This window comes from Entelurus aequoreus, linkage group LG02, assembly GCF_033978785.1.
Source record: "Entelurus aequoreus isolate RoL-2023_Sb linkage group LG02, RoL_Eaeq_v1.1, whole genome shotgun sequence".
NCBI classification, from domain to species: Eukaryota; Metazoa; Chordata; class Actinopteri; order Syngnathiformes; family Syngnathidae; genus Entelurus; species Entelurus aequoreus.
This window is the reverse complement of record NC_084732.1, coordinates 45,247,073-45,264,347: the sequence shown is the minus strand read 5'-3', so window position 1 is coordinate 45,264,347 and position 17,275 is coordinate 45,247,073. Positions and strand designations below refer to the sequence as shown.

General features: G+C 38.9%; 2 protein-coding genes across 2 annotated transcripts in view; both read left to right on the top strand.

Moving 5' to 3' along the window:
- Window positions 1-8,323, top strand: part of nedd4a (NEDD4 E3 ubiquitin protein ligase a) — a 75,265-nt gene extending 66,942 nt beyond the window's left edge. The window contains exon 29 of the mRNA XM_062027581.1: window positions 4,134-8,323. Coding sequence (XP_061883565.1) covers window positions 4,134-4,236 — 103 coding nt within the window. The 3' untranslated portion in view covers window positions 4,237-8,323. The remainder of the gene's footprint in view (window positions 1-4,133) is intronic.
- A 6,503-nt stretch (window positions 8,324-14,826) lies between these two features.
- Window positions 14,827-17,275, top strand: part of prtga (protogenin homolog a (Gallus gallus)) — a 65,478-nt gene continuing 63,029 nt past the window's right edge. The window contains exons 1-2 of the mRNA XM_062027574.1: window positions 14,827-14,952; window positions 15,729-16,031. Of these exons, the coding sequence (XP_061883558.1) occupies window positions 14,886-14,952; window positions 15,729-16,031 (370 nt within the window). The 5' untranslated portion in view covers window positions 14,827-14,885. The remainder of the gene's footprint in view (window positions 14,953-15,728; window positions 16,032-17,275) is intronic.

Below are 17,275 nucleotides of genomic sequence, written 5' to 3'. Positions count from 1 at the left end.
GCACATGTATATTAAGATTTAATATTTACGTATTTTGGTAATTTTAAGCATAAGCAGCGCATTAATTTCCAAAACACATCGTTTGCTTTTTTTTTTTTGCTTTTTTTTTTTCATCACTGATTACTACTCACTGCAGACTTCATGAGAGACAACAAACATACTAAAACGTCACTTACTCTGCAATGTCTGCTGTCATTAAGATGCCGACTGTTAGGATGTTCATATATTCCCATTTAGATGAAGAATGACCATAATACTCACAAAGAAACGGGGTCGGGGGGGACCGAGCCTCTTTTCATGTTGTTCTCACCATTTTCGGGTCCTAAACGGCTGTCAAAGTGTACCAACTTGTCGGAATACGTCTGCAGACTTCTTCTGTCCATTTAAGAGGCAGGATTTTTGATCTACAATAAACTTCCAGGGAGCAAGGAAGCGAGGAAACCGCGGACCACGCGATGATGTAAACATAGGCAAATATGGTAGTGATCATGGCGCCGCTATAAGTAGTTTGCCTGCGTTAGCACTTATAATAACAATATCACTAATACTTGGTTAATGTTCAAATCACAAAATGTAAATTGAGTTTTGTTGTAGCTTTTTCAATGGTTGTTTTTTTAGATTTTATGGGCAGAATAGAGTACCTCTTATTGGCTCTGCTGTAAGCGGACTTTATTTAGGTTAATTTTTACATGTTAGAATGCATTTAGAAAAAAAATACATCCGTCGTCATGTCTTTCATAATGATTGTGAACGATAGGCAAAATTCCAAATAAGGTACAGTTCCCCCTCAACCGCAGATGGTTACTTGAAAGGCGCCCTGGGTTGTTATACGGTCAGTGATCAGGTCAATGCTTATGTCAGTGCAAAGATGAGTGAAGAGACTCAGACTCAAAATTCACTTTGACAGAACTTTATATAAAACTGTTACCAAGTTTTGAACAAATAAATGGCATGCATTTAAGTACAACTTTAAAAAAATGTTCCTGTATGACATTGTCACTATAAAATTTACGGCTGTTCTGATCAGGTTTTATGCTGCTGATTTCGATACCGATACCCCATGTGTTGGATCGGCCGATACCAATACTGATCATATGTATTGAAAGAAAATGTTTTCAAGACAAATGTATTTATGCTGAGTGCAATTTAATATCAACACAATATGTAAAATTGAACAAAACAAAGTCAATAGTAGTCCATGGGTGTGTATTTTGTCTGTAAACCTGGAGGCAGTGCCGCTCTGCGCCCCGGAACAGAGTCAACATCCCAGATGTCTTTGAAGAGGAGGGGGGGGGGGGGGGGGGGTGTTACTTTTAGAATAGAATAGAATGGACATTGTTGTCATTATATTTGCATATAACAAGATTAAGGACTCCAACTTAAGGTGTGGTAGTGAGAACAAATATGGGGTAAAAATAAATAAATAATAAAATAAAATAAATTATACAACAGGCAATAAAGAAAAAAACTTAACAATTGAAATACACAGACTACTATCCAATAAGAATAATAAGAAATCCTGTACAATATACAAAACACTATAGAAATACAAAATACTGTACAATATACAGAACAAGACAAAATGAATAAATAAATAACAATCAGTGTCGGACGTATTGCACTCGAAGGGTAATATTGCACAGCAGGGTATTAGGGTAGGATATTGTATAGGGGTGAATTATTATAAGTTAGAGTTCAAGATGGTGACAGCTCTGGGAAAGAAGCTGTCTCTGAGCATGTTCTGGCTCTGATGCACCTGTGGCGCCTGCCCGATGGTAGCAGGTCGAACAGGTGGAAGCCAGGGTGTGTGCTGTCCTTGGTGATGCTTTTTGCTCTGTTGAGGCAGCGGGAGTTGTGTTAAACCTTCAGGGAGGGGAGGGGACAGCCGATGACTTTTTTGTGCAGACTTTATGACCCTCTGAATCGCCTGTTTGTCCGCTTCAGTGCAGCTGGCGTACCACACTGTTATGCAGTACGTCAGCAGGCTCTCGACAGCCGAGCGATAGAAGGTCATCATCGGCTGCCTCCCCAGTCTGTTCTTCCTCAGCACCCTCGGGAAGTGGAGTCTCCGCTGGGCCTTCCGGATGACCGCAGTTGTATTTTGGGTCCAGGAGAGGTCAGTAGATATGAGGGTGCCAAGGAACTTGAAGGAGCTGACTCTCTCCACCTCCTCGCCGTTGATGTAGATGGGGGCGGGGTCTGCAGTGTTTTTCCTGAAGTCAAAGATGAGTTCCTTGGTTTTTGTTGTGTTCAGTGACTGATTATTCACTGAACACCACGCTGATAGTTTCAGGATCTAATCTCTGTATGCAGACTCATCCCCCCTGTAATGGGACCCACCACCGTTGTCATCGGCGAATTTGATTATGGTGTTCTCCGGGTGAGCTGGACTACAGTCATGGGTGTAGAGGGAATACAGCAAAGGGCTCAGCACACAGCCCTGTGGAGAGCCGATGCTGAGTGTGTGGGAGGAGGAGAGATGGGGGCCGAGTTTCACTGTCTGAGGTCGGTTGGTCAGGAAGTCCTTAATCCAAAGACAGGTGGGTGTGGGGAGGCCTAAATCCAGCATTTTGGTGACCAGGATGTCTGGAATTATGGTATTGAAGGCGGAGCTATCGTCGATGAAAAGCATCCTGACATAGCTCCCTCGGTGTTCCAGGTGGCTCAGTGCCGAGTGGAGAGCCATGGTTATGGCGTCGTCCGTGGATCCGTTTGCCCAGTAGGCAAACTGCTGTGGGTCTAGGGTGGGGGGGAGGCAGGCTTGGATGTGGTGTAGGACCAGCCTCTCGAAGCACTTCATGATGACAGGTGTGAGTGCTACTGGGCGATAGTCATTGAGGTTGTTTGTGGCAGCTTTCTTGGGTACCGGGATAATTGTGGCGGATTTAAGGCAGGGTGGAATGAGTGCCTGTGCCAAGGAGAGGTTGAAGAGGACGGTGATAATGTAGGAGGGCTGGTCAGCACATGCTTTTAGAGTGTCTTTCAGTGCACTAGTCTCACTGGGGTGTTTACAGCTTCACCCAGCCAATGCCATTGCAAAGAGAGCTGAATTGTAGACAAGGATTGTTTTTGGTTAGGTGAGCAAACACATTCCAGTGCTTTGTCAGCTCCAATTGTCCATTTTAGCTTTCAAATTGATCATCATTTCGCCTTGCAGAGTGGAAAACTTCTCCGAGATGTTATTCAATTTGCGATTCGATTCTGAGATTGCCAAAGTGTGAGTGCGAACAACTCGGACCAACCCATCCATTACGACGGGCAGCCTTTGAGCTCCTTCAATGGCTGGCATTATCTTCCAAATTTGTCGATAGGCCAGAGCAACGCTCATTCCAGTCAGCAGATGACCTGTTATCACAGTTACAAAAAGATAGATGAAGATAGATATCTTCAATGTCTTTGACGGAAAAAACTGCACACCACTCGCTTTTGTGCCAAGAGTCCCTCTTATATCCAACATTAAACATCCTGTCAGAACAGGCAGGTTCCCCAAACCTGCGCTTCCCCCCAGTATATCTTGTCAATTCAGTTAAGAGACCCGTTTATCAATTCCATGTTTTAGATTTTGAAGGAGAGTGCAAAAGTGAGGCTCTTAGAAAGTTAAGACAGTACAAGACAAAGACAAACAAGCAAAGCAGTAGAGGTAGGAGAGGGAGGGGAATGAGTCTTTTGTTGAAAGTCAAGCAAGAAAAAATATTAATATATTAAAAAATGCAGTTTATTTTCTGTAATGGAGGTGACTACTATTAACTGTGAATGGAGAAAAAATGCATCCAGAAAGTATTCACGTTGTGTCGTTTTTTTTTTAAGTTTTATAGGTGGAATAGAGCGACTCCCATTAGCATCATTGTTAGCTGACTTTTACTAATGTTTATTTACTAGTTAGAATGCATAAAAAAGAGAAATGTGTTCTTGTCATACATAACGATTGTGAATGATATGCAACATTAAAAAAAAGTGCAGTTTCTCTTTGAATCCAGGCACTGCCTTTTATTTGTCCAGGCAATCTTCTTTGACATTGTACCAGTTGTTTGGTTATCCCTAGTGAACGCTAACTAATTTTTCTCACTTCCCAGTACTGCAGTTCCAAAAAGATGTTTCACCAACATTTTGTTGTTTACTTTTCTTTTTTCAAGCTTTAATCGCCTGGACCTTCCACCTTACAAATCCTTTGAGGAATTGAAGGAGAAACTTCACATTGCCATTGAGAACGCACAAGGCTTTGACGGTGTGGATTAGTGAATAAACGGATGGTATTACGTCACCCAAGTGCAGCAAAGCAGTGATGAAGTTGTAAAGTGAAAAGAAATCGCAGCCCTGGGTCCTAATCCTGCCAGCTGTGACACACATGAAGGACGGACACATACAGTACAGTAGCCCCCACTTTGGTGGTCTCTTTGGGCACTTGTGAAGAGGGGACAACAGCATCTGGAGACGTTTCATCTACGCTGGTGTTCTGAAGTTTACCTATCATGCTCTTTTGATTCTTTAATGAAAGTCATCTCATGTCAAAAGGCCATGTGGCCAACATCAACTGTGAGAACAGAGTTGTATTAATTAGGATCTCTGAACAAAACTGACCTAACCTCTGAATTTGGGCTTACCATTATCTGTCCAGGTTCTATTTTAAACAGAGAATACTTAGGGATGTTCCGATCAGGGTTTAATGCTGCCCATTCCGATACTGATTATTCATGAGTAAGCTCGGCCGATGCCGATCACATAGCTCTCCAAGTTCCACCATAACGACCAAAATTAAAATACTGTAAGACATTAGGTCGAAGTATTCATTAAAACAAGGCAGCACTTTTATTTAATATTTTTGGCCACTGTAATATTACGCACAGTTTGAACAGTAACATTGTGTTTGAATATAGGAAAATAAAGCACTGTACTTTAATCAAGCAATTATTTGGTCTACCACTAGATGGAGCCAGCATACCACTAGTGGTACACCTACCCCAGTTTGAGAATCCCTACTCTATTACATATAATTGTTTAGTCAAAACTAAGCCGAGAGTACACCATAACTAAATAAAAGCAAAAACTACTATCTCCTATTTTAGATTTTTTTAATTTATTCTGATATTACCTTTAGTGTCGACACCCCCAATTTATGGATTGATCCGCCCATACGTGTTGTTCCCCTCTGGCTGTGACAATGATGACACACCATCAGTTGTTATATTATACTCTCTCTAGACTCTTAATAACCTACCTATTTAATTATATGTTATTAGCTGCTTACTTTAAATAACGCACTTCCATCTAGACCAACTTTAATAAGCACTTATCTCTTGGTATTGTTTTAAGCTAGCTTGGCGGTTAGCTTAGCTATTAGCATGTTTAGCCTCGTCCTCCAGTTATAATGGTACTCAAGATAACAAGAAATGCAGTTTATTTGCCGCAATGTAGGTGATTCCTATTATCTTAGCGACGTGGCTCCACACTGCCCGTCAGGGGGGATCAAAAGGCATTAATCGGCAACGGTATACATATTTGCCATAAAAATCTTCTGATACGGTTCGGTGGCCAATTGATCGGCACATCCCTAGAAAGTACATTTAAATCACTTTGTTTGGTTTAAATATGTTGGCGCAATCAGCATGCGCCCATTCAATAACATAAACAAATTATTTTGATTCAGCTGATTGTTTTTTAGAAGTCTTGTCCTTTTAATTCACTTTTAGAGGTAATCGTGGACGGCCACGATAGATAACCAAAACAACTTGGGTCCAGGTGACTGAATCACCGCCCACTTACCTGTAACGGTAAGCCATTCAATTAACATACATTTATAACATTAGTGCCATGTTATTTAATTCAAATGTAATCCAACTTGGAAGCAGTTTTCTACAAAAAAATGGATAACTTAACAGGAAACATGAACTTGTGAGTCAAGTGATTTCTATTAAGTTTTATGTATGCTTTTTACGTGACTCATTCCAGTACAGTATAGCCTCAACTTACAAGCTTAATTGGTCCTGTGACAGAACTCTACACTTAATGTATCGCAAATCAACGTCACCACATCCACTTTCTTCCTCCCCATGATTGTAAAACAATGTTATGTCCATCTCTAGATATAACAGGGGTGTCAAACGTACGGCCACAGGTTTTATCCGGCCCGCGGGATGAGTTTGCCAAGTACAAAAATGAGCCGAAATCTTTGAATGAAAGAAACTGCTGTTCTAAATGTGTCCACTAGATGTCGCAATAGCGATTATTTGTATCTGTCGATTATGCTACATATGTAAAAAAAAAAAAACAAAAAAAACATGTTAGTGCACCAACCGAGGAAAATGAGCAAACTACATAAATAACATCCTGTAATTTGATTTTTATTTGATTTTTTCATCTTGATAGATTGAAAATGAACACCAATGAGTTGACTGATGAACATTATCACATCATTTATTCAGAAAGTGTAAATAACGACAAAGGTAGAATACTATTAATCGCAACGTGTAAGGGTAAAAAAACCACATTATGATTTGTACATTTTCAGAATGTGCTTGTTCTATTTTTAATCAAAGAAAACAATCTGAATGTGTCTTTATTTGTTAGTTATCATGCCGTGATTTTACCTGTTCGGCCCACTTGGTAGTAGATTTCTCTCCATGTGGCCCCCGATCTAAAATGAGTTTGACACCCCTGAGATATAAGCCACAGCTAGCGAGTAAGATCGGATTGTTGTGTAGATCTTACAAGGTTCACTGTGACATTTGCTACGCCAACTAATGGCGGGATGATTTCTTTCTAGCAACTTAAAGCATAATTCGTTGAGAGGCCGCTCTTATCTCAAAACACTCTTAAGTTGAGGCACTCTTATGTTGAAGTACCACTGTATTCTGTATTAGACAGTTATTTGGAGAATATGTGTGCCTTAAAACAGACAATGCTTGGATTGTGTGCAAGTAAAGCCAAGTATGGATTTGAGAAATGTACCAATGCCAGGACCAGTTCAAGGCTCAACTAAAATGTTTTGTGTGCAGGTGCAAAGAGGTGACTATTTGGCCCTTTTGATGGTGTCACAATACTATGCATCATTTTATACATGTCTATGGTATTCTTACATACACACAACTGATTAAACTTGTATGATGGCTATACATGTCATGCAAAGATACAAATACTGTTTTGCATTTAATATTGTACAGATAATACTTTTATTTGCTTACACAAGCATTTCCGACAGCTTGACTGAATCCTTTGTGCATACCATTCTATTCATCAAGGTTAAATAGTTTTGATGGTGTACTGGCACATATTGTGTATTCAGACTGGCTCCTCATATCTTGGTAAAAGCATCTTTTTTAACATTTTCTTCTTTTCTGAATTGTGTTTACACCGCCTCCCATGTTTACTAAAGACTGTTGACAATGGAGGCTGTTTTAAACGTATGCTTTTTACAAAGCCAAGCACTTTTTTCACATCACTGAGTCTTATCTGAACTGTCTTTGCCAATCTGTCACCTGCACACTTCTTAAAATGCTCCTTTAAGAAAACATTTGTATGCTTCAAGTGCACCTGTTGAAATGTTTACATGTGAACATTGCTGAAAGTAAGCACATGCTCTCCCTTCATTTTCTATTTTGATGTACTATCGATATTTACTGTGTTTGATAATGAATAGATCTAGCATTCATATCTGAGTAATACATTTTTGTTACTTTGACATGGAATTATGACACCTGCATTATAGCAAAAATCAATGCTACATCATGCGTATTACAAAGTTTAAAGAGTGGGATGGCATGTTGTTTAGTATCTGCATTTTGCTGATTGCACAGCAAACTAATATAAATATATTTGACAAATAAAGGCACGTGGAAACAATGACATCTCTGTCGTGACACTTGCCTTCTAAGTCTGTTTAAATGTAATTATACTTTTGGCATATGGTTTCAGCCACTGGTCATCTTGGACTAGAGGCAAATAGGGTAATTCCCCATTACATCCAGCAGATGGTGCTATAGTAAGAAAAAAAACAGATTTTCATTGGCTGTCCGATTTATGCAAAATAATTAAAGGCTGAGCTATAAAATGAATGTGTGCTGTATATGTAACATAGATTTGAAAAAATGTACAACTCATATTGTGCTTAGAAGCCAAACACCCTAAAGATGTATTATTTGCTTCTGTGGTTATCAGTAGGCTACACTTTTGTAGTGGCAGTATATATATTGTTTTTATAATATAGCCACTCTTTTTTTCCTATGACTTTGTTTCATTTGTAATGTATAACGACATATTTTTCTTTAACTTTTGAATGAACTCCAAATTGTTCACTTTTGGCCTTCCACTGAACAAATATTTACTTTTTGCCATCCATATTTGTTTGTTTTTTGTTTTTCAATAAAATTATTTATATATAGTTGTACTATATATACACCTATACGTAGATTATGTGCTTTGCATATGTGGGGCATTTTTTAAATACCATCTAATTAATGATAGGGCGTTTCATATGAAATTTTACCCCAAACATATTCCTAGGCCCTTCCTGCTCCGTCACTGATTTGCATTTAATGGCAAATTTCCCTGAACACTATCAATGATCTCGTGGCACCGAGCGTTAGTCACATAATGCAAACTTAATGGGTTCTATCACAGGTCAAACTTGACAAGAAGGAATGCTAATTTTTGTTTTAATTAAAAAATATATATTGATATGATATTGCATATAGGTCAGGTATCAGCAAAAAAAAAAAAAAGTATTGGATGGTATTTGCTTGCATGTATAATGTCCGATACAAGCAGTCCTTTAGAGCACTTAATTGTGTAAAGGTCTTGAAGTCACTTTAAAAAAGGTATACACGGTAGGCTATAGGCTACTTGAAACTAGCAGCTACACAACAGCTAAGCACACAAGCTAGACATACTTATTAAGTGTCTTTCATTGGAAATTTTGCGGTCTAAAACACCACGATTGTCAATATAAACAAGTATTAAGTAGTTATAATTGCATATTATTTCTCTCTTCTTTAAGTCTCCAAGGCAGGAATGTATTCGCAAGCATCTAGCAACAAACATGTCCACGTCATTCCATTTACTGTAACAGGAACCTAACTTCATGAATTAATTTGACAACTAGGTTTTTAAAAAAAACTATTACCTCTACACTTTAATTTAAAGACAGCATAAGTCCATTCTAGAGGTTTTTCCATATCTAACATTGTTCTATGATTGAGTAATTTCACTTTATCATACCTTTTACTGATATTCCACACAACAACATAATATAAAATGATACTATATATGCTGATATGGTATCAAATTAATATCGGTATGGGCCAGTACTAAAAACTTCAATATCAGTATCGTATTGAAAGTGGAAAAAGTAGTGTCAGGATGCCCCTAGTATAAATATGTTAAATGTGTTATTTTGCACAAAAAACATGAACAATTTATTCCCCTTGATTTCATATTTGCACAAACCATGCATCAAATTACATTCAAGTTTGACTTATAAAGTACAAAAATCCCATGAATAAAGTGTCAAAAATGTTTGTAAAGAGGGGTACTCCAGATAAAATTCTGGTTAGGGCCCCAATTTGTATTTCAATATACATGTTATATAATTATGATATTTATAATAATAAAAAGATGAGGCATGCAGAGTTCATTTTAACAACCATCAAAGTTTCCAAATAGGATTATTTACATTTTATCATTGATTTAAGGAACAAACAGTAGAATATTGGATGGATGGATGACTGTATGGTTATCTCACAATAATGATATTCCATGCAAGCTGTCATTTCTCCTGAATGCTTGATGACCAAAAGTACAAAGGGCTCGATCACACTCTGTGGTTCAGACTCTTCTAGCTCCATGCTGCATGGGAGCTTCAGCTCCCTTACCCCCCTCAGCCCCAACCCCAACAACGCCTTCCCCTTGATGTGGCCCTAAAACCCGCCTCCCACCCACCACAGGGGTCAGTGGACCGGTCACACGATTCAGGCCGACCTTTTGGACACTGCTGAGGTCAGCGGGGGTGGGGCCGGGGGGGTTGCGGGTCAACCCTGCTGGCAGGCGGTGTCCGGCCCACCCTTCACCCCCACCTTCCAATCCTGGCAGCATTCATAACTTGATAATAACTTTTACTTCATTGATCTGTCCCTCTTAGAGAGGGACCACACGCGGGCCGATCACGGCTCCACCCACAAACTGTGCCACACTGTATTTCCAGGTGATTAATTAGACACCCTAGGGAGGGTGACTGATCATAAATATGGACAGGCCCTCACTTTCCCACGTTATGTAGGCAAGGCGGCCTGCAGCTCATTGTGAGGTAAAGTGTGCAGAATTTATGTATACTCACTGACAACAAAATATGCAGGAACTTGTCAAAATTGCAATATTCCTCTTTCACAAACTTTACAAATAGCATGCATTGGTGACATTGTCAGTGCAAATCAGTGTTATTGTTGTGGCCATTTTTGAACAATTTATCTTGTGGATCATTAAAGTGTGTCTAAGTCTAAGTCTATTTTAACCTAAAAGTGAGTAGTGCATGTTATTCCTTGTATTCTTTATGTATAAGCACATCTATCACAGCTGGGCTGCTAAATAAAAGCTCCACAAAAAGAGGAGGGGTTTGATCCCTGGCCACAATAAGTGATGGACATGGGATCAATATTGACATTGACTGGGCAGATGTCCTGTTCCTATTAATGCTTCCTTTTAATTGCAAGGGCCAGTGCTGGCCCAAGCCTCCATGGGGCCCTAAGCAAAATTTGATTTTGGGGCCCTCTATTTCTGCCAATAATATTGATTGTTGATCATACACACACCTACTATAAACTCATTGCGGCTCTGGCAGTGTTGTTTACATTATCCTATTGTCAGCCTGGCATGTCTTTACAAATGACATGTCATTTATAAAGATATGGGGGTGGCCCAGTTAAGAACATAAATAATACCAATGAATGAACGAATGATGTCCAGAGTGCCACATATTGTTCCTAATCTTAAAATGTAGAAAACATTCAGCTACAAGCGTGGCCTGGGGTTGAACAGTCCAAGTGATAAAACTTTGTATTTACAGTAAAAGTGTCATCTTGTCTCATCAGTCTTGTACATATTAGTCTTTAATTACTAGTTTATATTTTTAGTTAATTGTTCATATTTAATGTTTACTTTGTACAAAGAGAGCGCAGTCTACTGAAGTTAAATTCCATGTGTGTTAAACATAACTGTACAATAAAGCTGATTCTGAATCACTTTATTATTTTTGGTAACAAAAACCTGAAACAGCAATGTGCGAAAATAATTCGTAGTGCAAGAAAAACAATAAAGTGCAACAATAAAATCACTTAAATATATATAAAAAGGAACAAATTCAATTGTACAAAAAACAACATAATTAAATTAAATATCAAGCAAATACTTAAATAATATTAATGAACAGAGTTACCAGAAACAAGGTAACATAACGGTTTATAAACAAATATAAAGTTACTACATATTAAAACTATGTAAATGTACATAACGATGTGCCAAAAAAAATTTGGGAAAAAAATCCAAATAAACTACCTTAAATTAAGGTCCTTAATTCACACATTTGACCATCACATCACAGTTTTGTTCCTCTGTTCTTCACCACCCACACCACTCCACCCACTTCTTAAAACCTGTGCTTCCTGGCTTTTCTGGAGGCAAAGTCATTTGTGACATCACTGTAAGAAATCTGATGGCCGACTTTGTTATTAATACTAATCACTGCCATGTACGAGTCTGACTCAGACTCGTACATGCAAAAAATAAAAAATATTAATGTTTTGTTAATTGCTTTTGGGGGCCCCCTAGTGGCCGCGGGGCCCTAAGCAAGCGCTTAGTACGCTTATGCCTTGGGCCGGCTCTGGCAAGGGCCCAGCTTTTTAAAGGACAAGCTCATTTCCAATAGTCGGTGGAGACCATTTGGTGTGCAGTTGGGCTGTGGTATTGAGGGATCTGCTTTTATCAATCCAGCTTTGCTCGCATTGATAAAGGAAAGTGAAAGGTTTAGCTGAAAGTGTTATCGGTTAGCTCTTAGCAGTGCTGAAGTCTCTATTGCAAAATGTGCCAAAAAGCGCATCACGAATGATACATTTGCAGGGAATATTTGATGGCAATTGTGTAAATCATCATTATCATTGTTATAATTAACATTTTTCTATGTGATAATAGATGATAACATGACAAAATATAGCTACAGTATATGTCGAGAAGGTCAAAACAGGTTATGGATTAAAAAAAAACATATTGTTTACTGGTGTTACCATATTGGAATTATTGTTTAGAGATGTGGGGAAACTATTATAAGCGTATGCTACAATTACTATCCAAACCGCAAAATATGCAATTTGTTTAATCCATATTGTAGGTTGTAGAAAAACAACCCTCCAACCACAGTGTGTGATGTCATATATTCCTGTATTCATTCATTCATTATACATTAATTAATTATACAGTATATGTAAATTTACATCTGCATCCATCATGCATTATTTCTTTTTTCCTAATTTGTCAATATCTTTTGTTATTTCTGTTTGTTTTTCTTCTTTGCTTTTAAAATTATAATTACTGAGACACTAAGAAGAGGTGGGATTGAATAAAGTCTGCCTCTTCTTACTCCTTTTTGAGCATACATGTGAAACTACATCAGGTTACTCATTGAAATCAATGTATTGGTGCTTGCCCAACCCCAAAACAGCACAATTGTAACATGTATGCCTTTTATAAAGTAAAACTAACTTCTAGATAAGATATATTTTATATAAACAATACAATATAATACACTACACACAACTTCAGTAATTTTATGAAGTAACCCCCCCTCCCCCCCCCCCCCCCCCTTCTAGGGGAGACCGAAAGCAATGGATGTCGAGTGGGTCTGACATAATATTGTGAAAGTCCAGTCCATAGTGGATCTAACATATTAGTGAAAGTCCAGTCTATAGTGGATCTAACACAATAGTGAGAGTCCAGTCCAGGGGTCGGGAACCTTTTTGGTTGAGAGAGCCATGAAAACCAAATATTTTAAAATGTATTTCCGTGAGAGCCGTATAATATTTTTTAACAATGAATACAACTAAATGCGAGCATTTTTAAGTAAGACCAACATTTTTAGAGTATAATAAGTCTCTTATCTTACCATTAATGCGACTTCTGGTGCTGCATGGTTTTGCTGATGGCTTTGTAGTCTGGTTGTACGTGGTTATTTTCAACACTGTGATTACCAGCGGAATTATTCATTACTTATCGTGTTAAGCAGTGTCAGCTAAGATTTATCTGAGAGTCATCAAAAGAGCCACATCTGGCTCTAGAGCCATAGGTTCCCTACCCCTGGTCCAGTCCATAGTGGGGCCAGCAGGAAACCATCCCGAGCATAGACGGGTCAGCAGCGCAGAGATGTCCCCAACCGATGCACAGGCGAGCGGTCCACCCCGGGTCCCGACTCTGGACAGCCAGCACTTCATCCATGGCCAGCGGACCTGTGTCCCCCCATCCCCTCCACAAGCGAGAGGGGGGCAGAAGAGAAAAGAAAAGAAACGGCAGATCAACTGGTCTAAAAAGGGGGTCTATTTAAAGGCTAGAGTATACAAATGAGTTTTAAGATGGGACTTAAATGCTTCTACTGAGGTAGCATCTCTAACTGTTACCGGGAGGGCATTCCATAGTACTGGAGCCCGAATAGAAAACCCTCTATAGCCCGCAGACTTTTTTTGGTCTCTGGGAATCACCAATAAGCCGGAGTTCTTTGAACGCAGATTTCTTGCCGGGACATATGGTACAAAATTAGTTGAGGTACCACTGTATAGAAACCTACCTGGGTTTGACCCCTTTTAACATTTCTAACAGTCATACAAGTGTAAAAAGAAGTTAACGTTTGGTGTGAAATAGTTCACAAAATCCACAATTCAGATCATATCATGGTTTGTGATCATGGTTTATCTGTTTGGTGTACACTGTTCTTTTTAACACCCCAGAATACCATATACGCCAATAATCTGCGATTATTTATTTATGTAAAAATCAATTATGTCATGTAGTTACAGAGCTGCCTACATTTGGTGCTTCCTTCAATTTCAATTTAATTGGGATAGCCCCGTGAGATGCAGTATCTCAATTCCAAGGGATTCCCTTCCATGCACTTTCTTCTAGGCTTGATTCTTTATTAAGCTTCTGAAGCTTCTATTGGGACAGCGTGGCGCAGTTGGGAGAGTGGCCGTGCCAGCAACCTGAGGGTTCCTGGTTCGATCCCCAGCTTCAACCTAGTCACGTCCTTGAGCAAGATGGGTTGTGGTTAGTGCCTTTCATGGCAGCTCCCACCATCAGTGTGTGAATGTGTGTGTGAATGGGTGAATGTGGAAATTGTGTCAAAGTGCTTTGAAACCCTGAAGGTAGAAAGGTGCTGTACAAGTATAACCCATTTACCATCAATGTTTGGTCTAAAGTTATGTGCTTTTGATACTCTCTTCTCCTTACTCCTTTTTGAGCATACATGTGGAACTACATCAGGTTACTAATTGCAAATATTGCTAGGCATGTTCAACATGAACCATAAATTATTTTAAAAATTGCAATCTTTGTGAAAATATGTATTTATTTAGGGAAAGCTGTATATATAAATGGAGTGTGTACATAGAGTGAGATACATGGTCACACTGGAGTAGAGAGTAGATTACGTGCCATGTTCCAAGTCTACCACTAGATAGCACCATACTTTAGGAACTTCCAACTCCAATCGCCGAGCAGTGATTAATGAGAGTGATCAGTCCGGAGGAGGGCCACTATCTCCCGCAGCTCTCCAAACCAGCCCGGCACCTCAGTAGCAACGCAGTCCTTGTGGAGGAAACCGCTATGACACACTAGTTAGCATGTTCGCACATTTTAAGTAAATGGCGCTTGTAAAAAGAAAATTATATCAGCGGTTGCTGTTCTTTGTCGTTTTTCTTCCATTCTCAGGTAAGTTGACGGCCCTTTTTCCCCTTATTTTAGGATTTTTAAGGTATTTTAGTCACCACATGACCAGAGTCGAGGCGACAACACAGGAGGGTTAGTTCAAGGGATTGCTGGCGACTTTGGCATTAGTTTTACTGAAAATCAAACTTTGGGACGTTTTAATATTTAAAGACGAGACATTTCATTAATATTACGTTTGTATGTTTATTGATATTCACGAGTGAGCACATAACATGACTGACACCTCAAACGTGCTGTTAATTAAATCTCTGTTTACATTTGAACGCATCCTAATGTAAACGTACGTGTTGGCTGACTTAAAAACTATTTTTCTATTATCAAATTCAGTTACAGTATATTGACTAAGGTAATTATTTTACTAACTGCTTAAAATAGAATTCAAGCCATTTGGTAATGCTAGCTAGCTCAGCAACTGTATGTAAACAAACATCAGGCTGCACATATTCACATTATCCTGAGTTTATTTATGTTCAGCCTTGAAATGTTTTGATTATAGTAGAGTGGCAGGAATAGTGTTGTAAATATTTCAAATAATTGCAGATGGACACCTGGCTAGGATTTTCTTTTGATGATATGGGTATTTTGTATTTTAATAAAGTCAACAACATCATCATCATCACCATCACCATCATCATCATCATCATCATCACTGAAGAGGGGGCAAAATGTATTGTCAGTTGTGAAAAAGTATGCACATCCTATGAATGCATTGCTTCTTTGTATTTTCCAGTTTCTTACTCTTTCTTCTCTTTTCAAAGGTGTTTTCTGCTTCAGTGAATTATTTTTCATCAAGGAGCCCCATGATGTTACAGTCATGCGCAAAGATGCTGTCATTTTGGACTGTCAGGTGCACGGAGAGATGCCGATTGATGTCCGGTGGCTCAAAAATGGAGTGAAAGTGGTGGAGAATGAGCGTGTGTACCTGCTCTCCAACAGCTCCCTTTATATTTCGGAGGTGGAGAGCAAAAGGGGAGACAAATCAGATGAAGGCTTCTATCACTGCCTTGCCCAAAACAAGTATGGGGCAATCCTGAGCCAGAGGGCTCGTCTTACAATCGCAAGTGAGTATAAAATGTGAAAGTGTTTGATGATGTAGTTCATGAAATGGCATTTAGGTTTGCTGCACAATCTGAGTTTATGTCCCTAAAAGAATCAGTATATTATGATTTTCTTTGATTAATTTGCACATCATGTGTTGCATTCAAGGCAGCTGTGGTAGAGGCAAAAAAGACTGTTTGGAAGAGGGACATGCCCATTGGTGTGGTAATGAGGGAGCAGCACATTTGAAAGGTTAGGCGCTGTCCAGGAGACCACCTCCCCAAAGCTAAAGAGCAGATGACCCCTATTCACGGGACTGGGCTTTCATGTTATTGCACCCTGGTCGCTGGTGGAATTGTTCTATTGGAATGCGCTCTCCTCAATGCTGCACTCCTAATTTAAGGGGGAAGGAGAGAGAAGCTTTAGGCAGAGTTGTGGGATGCTCTGTCCTCCACCTCCTCCTCCTTCTCCTCTCCCCAACAAGCCAAGAATTTTATAGCCACTTTTACCGGTTTTATGTTAATGTGTTTTCTCAACCTGCAATGCATTTCCATCTTTTTTAGGTATATCTCAGGTATTTGTAACGCTGATAGTCATCTTAAATTCCCTATTCAATGTAATGAGGCAGAAGAGAAACATTTAGCAGTGATTGCATGGCTTGTCACGTGACTTAACGTAGATGTTACAGCTTGTTTGTAAATGGTACAAAACTTAATAGATCGAACCATTCTATTTCAACTAGGTTGTACTTAAATTGGTTCATATTTTAAATGTTCCCATATAATGTGTAAAAATAAGTACTTTGCTGTATCAAACTGTATTTGTTTGACACTTTGTAATGTCCTTAACAGTCATACAGTGCAATAAATTAACCGCTAGACTAGTTACTCAATTTACAAGCTTAATTGGTTCTGTAACAGAGCTCTCAACTCAAAACACTTGTATCTGAAATCAACGCCGCCCATTGAAACTAATTGAAATCAATTTATTGGTGCTTGCCCGACCCCAAAACAGCACAATTCTAACATGTAACATCCAACAATACAACAATACAATATAATGCACTACAAACAACTTCAGTAATTTTATGAAGTAATGTAGTAATAATGTACAGTATTTACCTTGGAGAGTGGACATCTACAGTGTCTTCTTCTAGCTGTTTCTCCGTCAAACACACCATCAGCAGCGTCTATATATTTTTATGGATAAATGTTTGCTGTTTAAGTATTATTGTAACGTCTTTGGCTGGCATTATCGACTCAAGCTA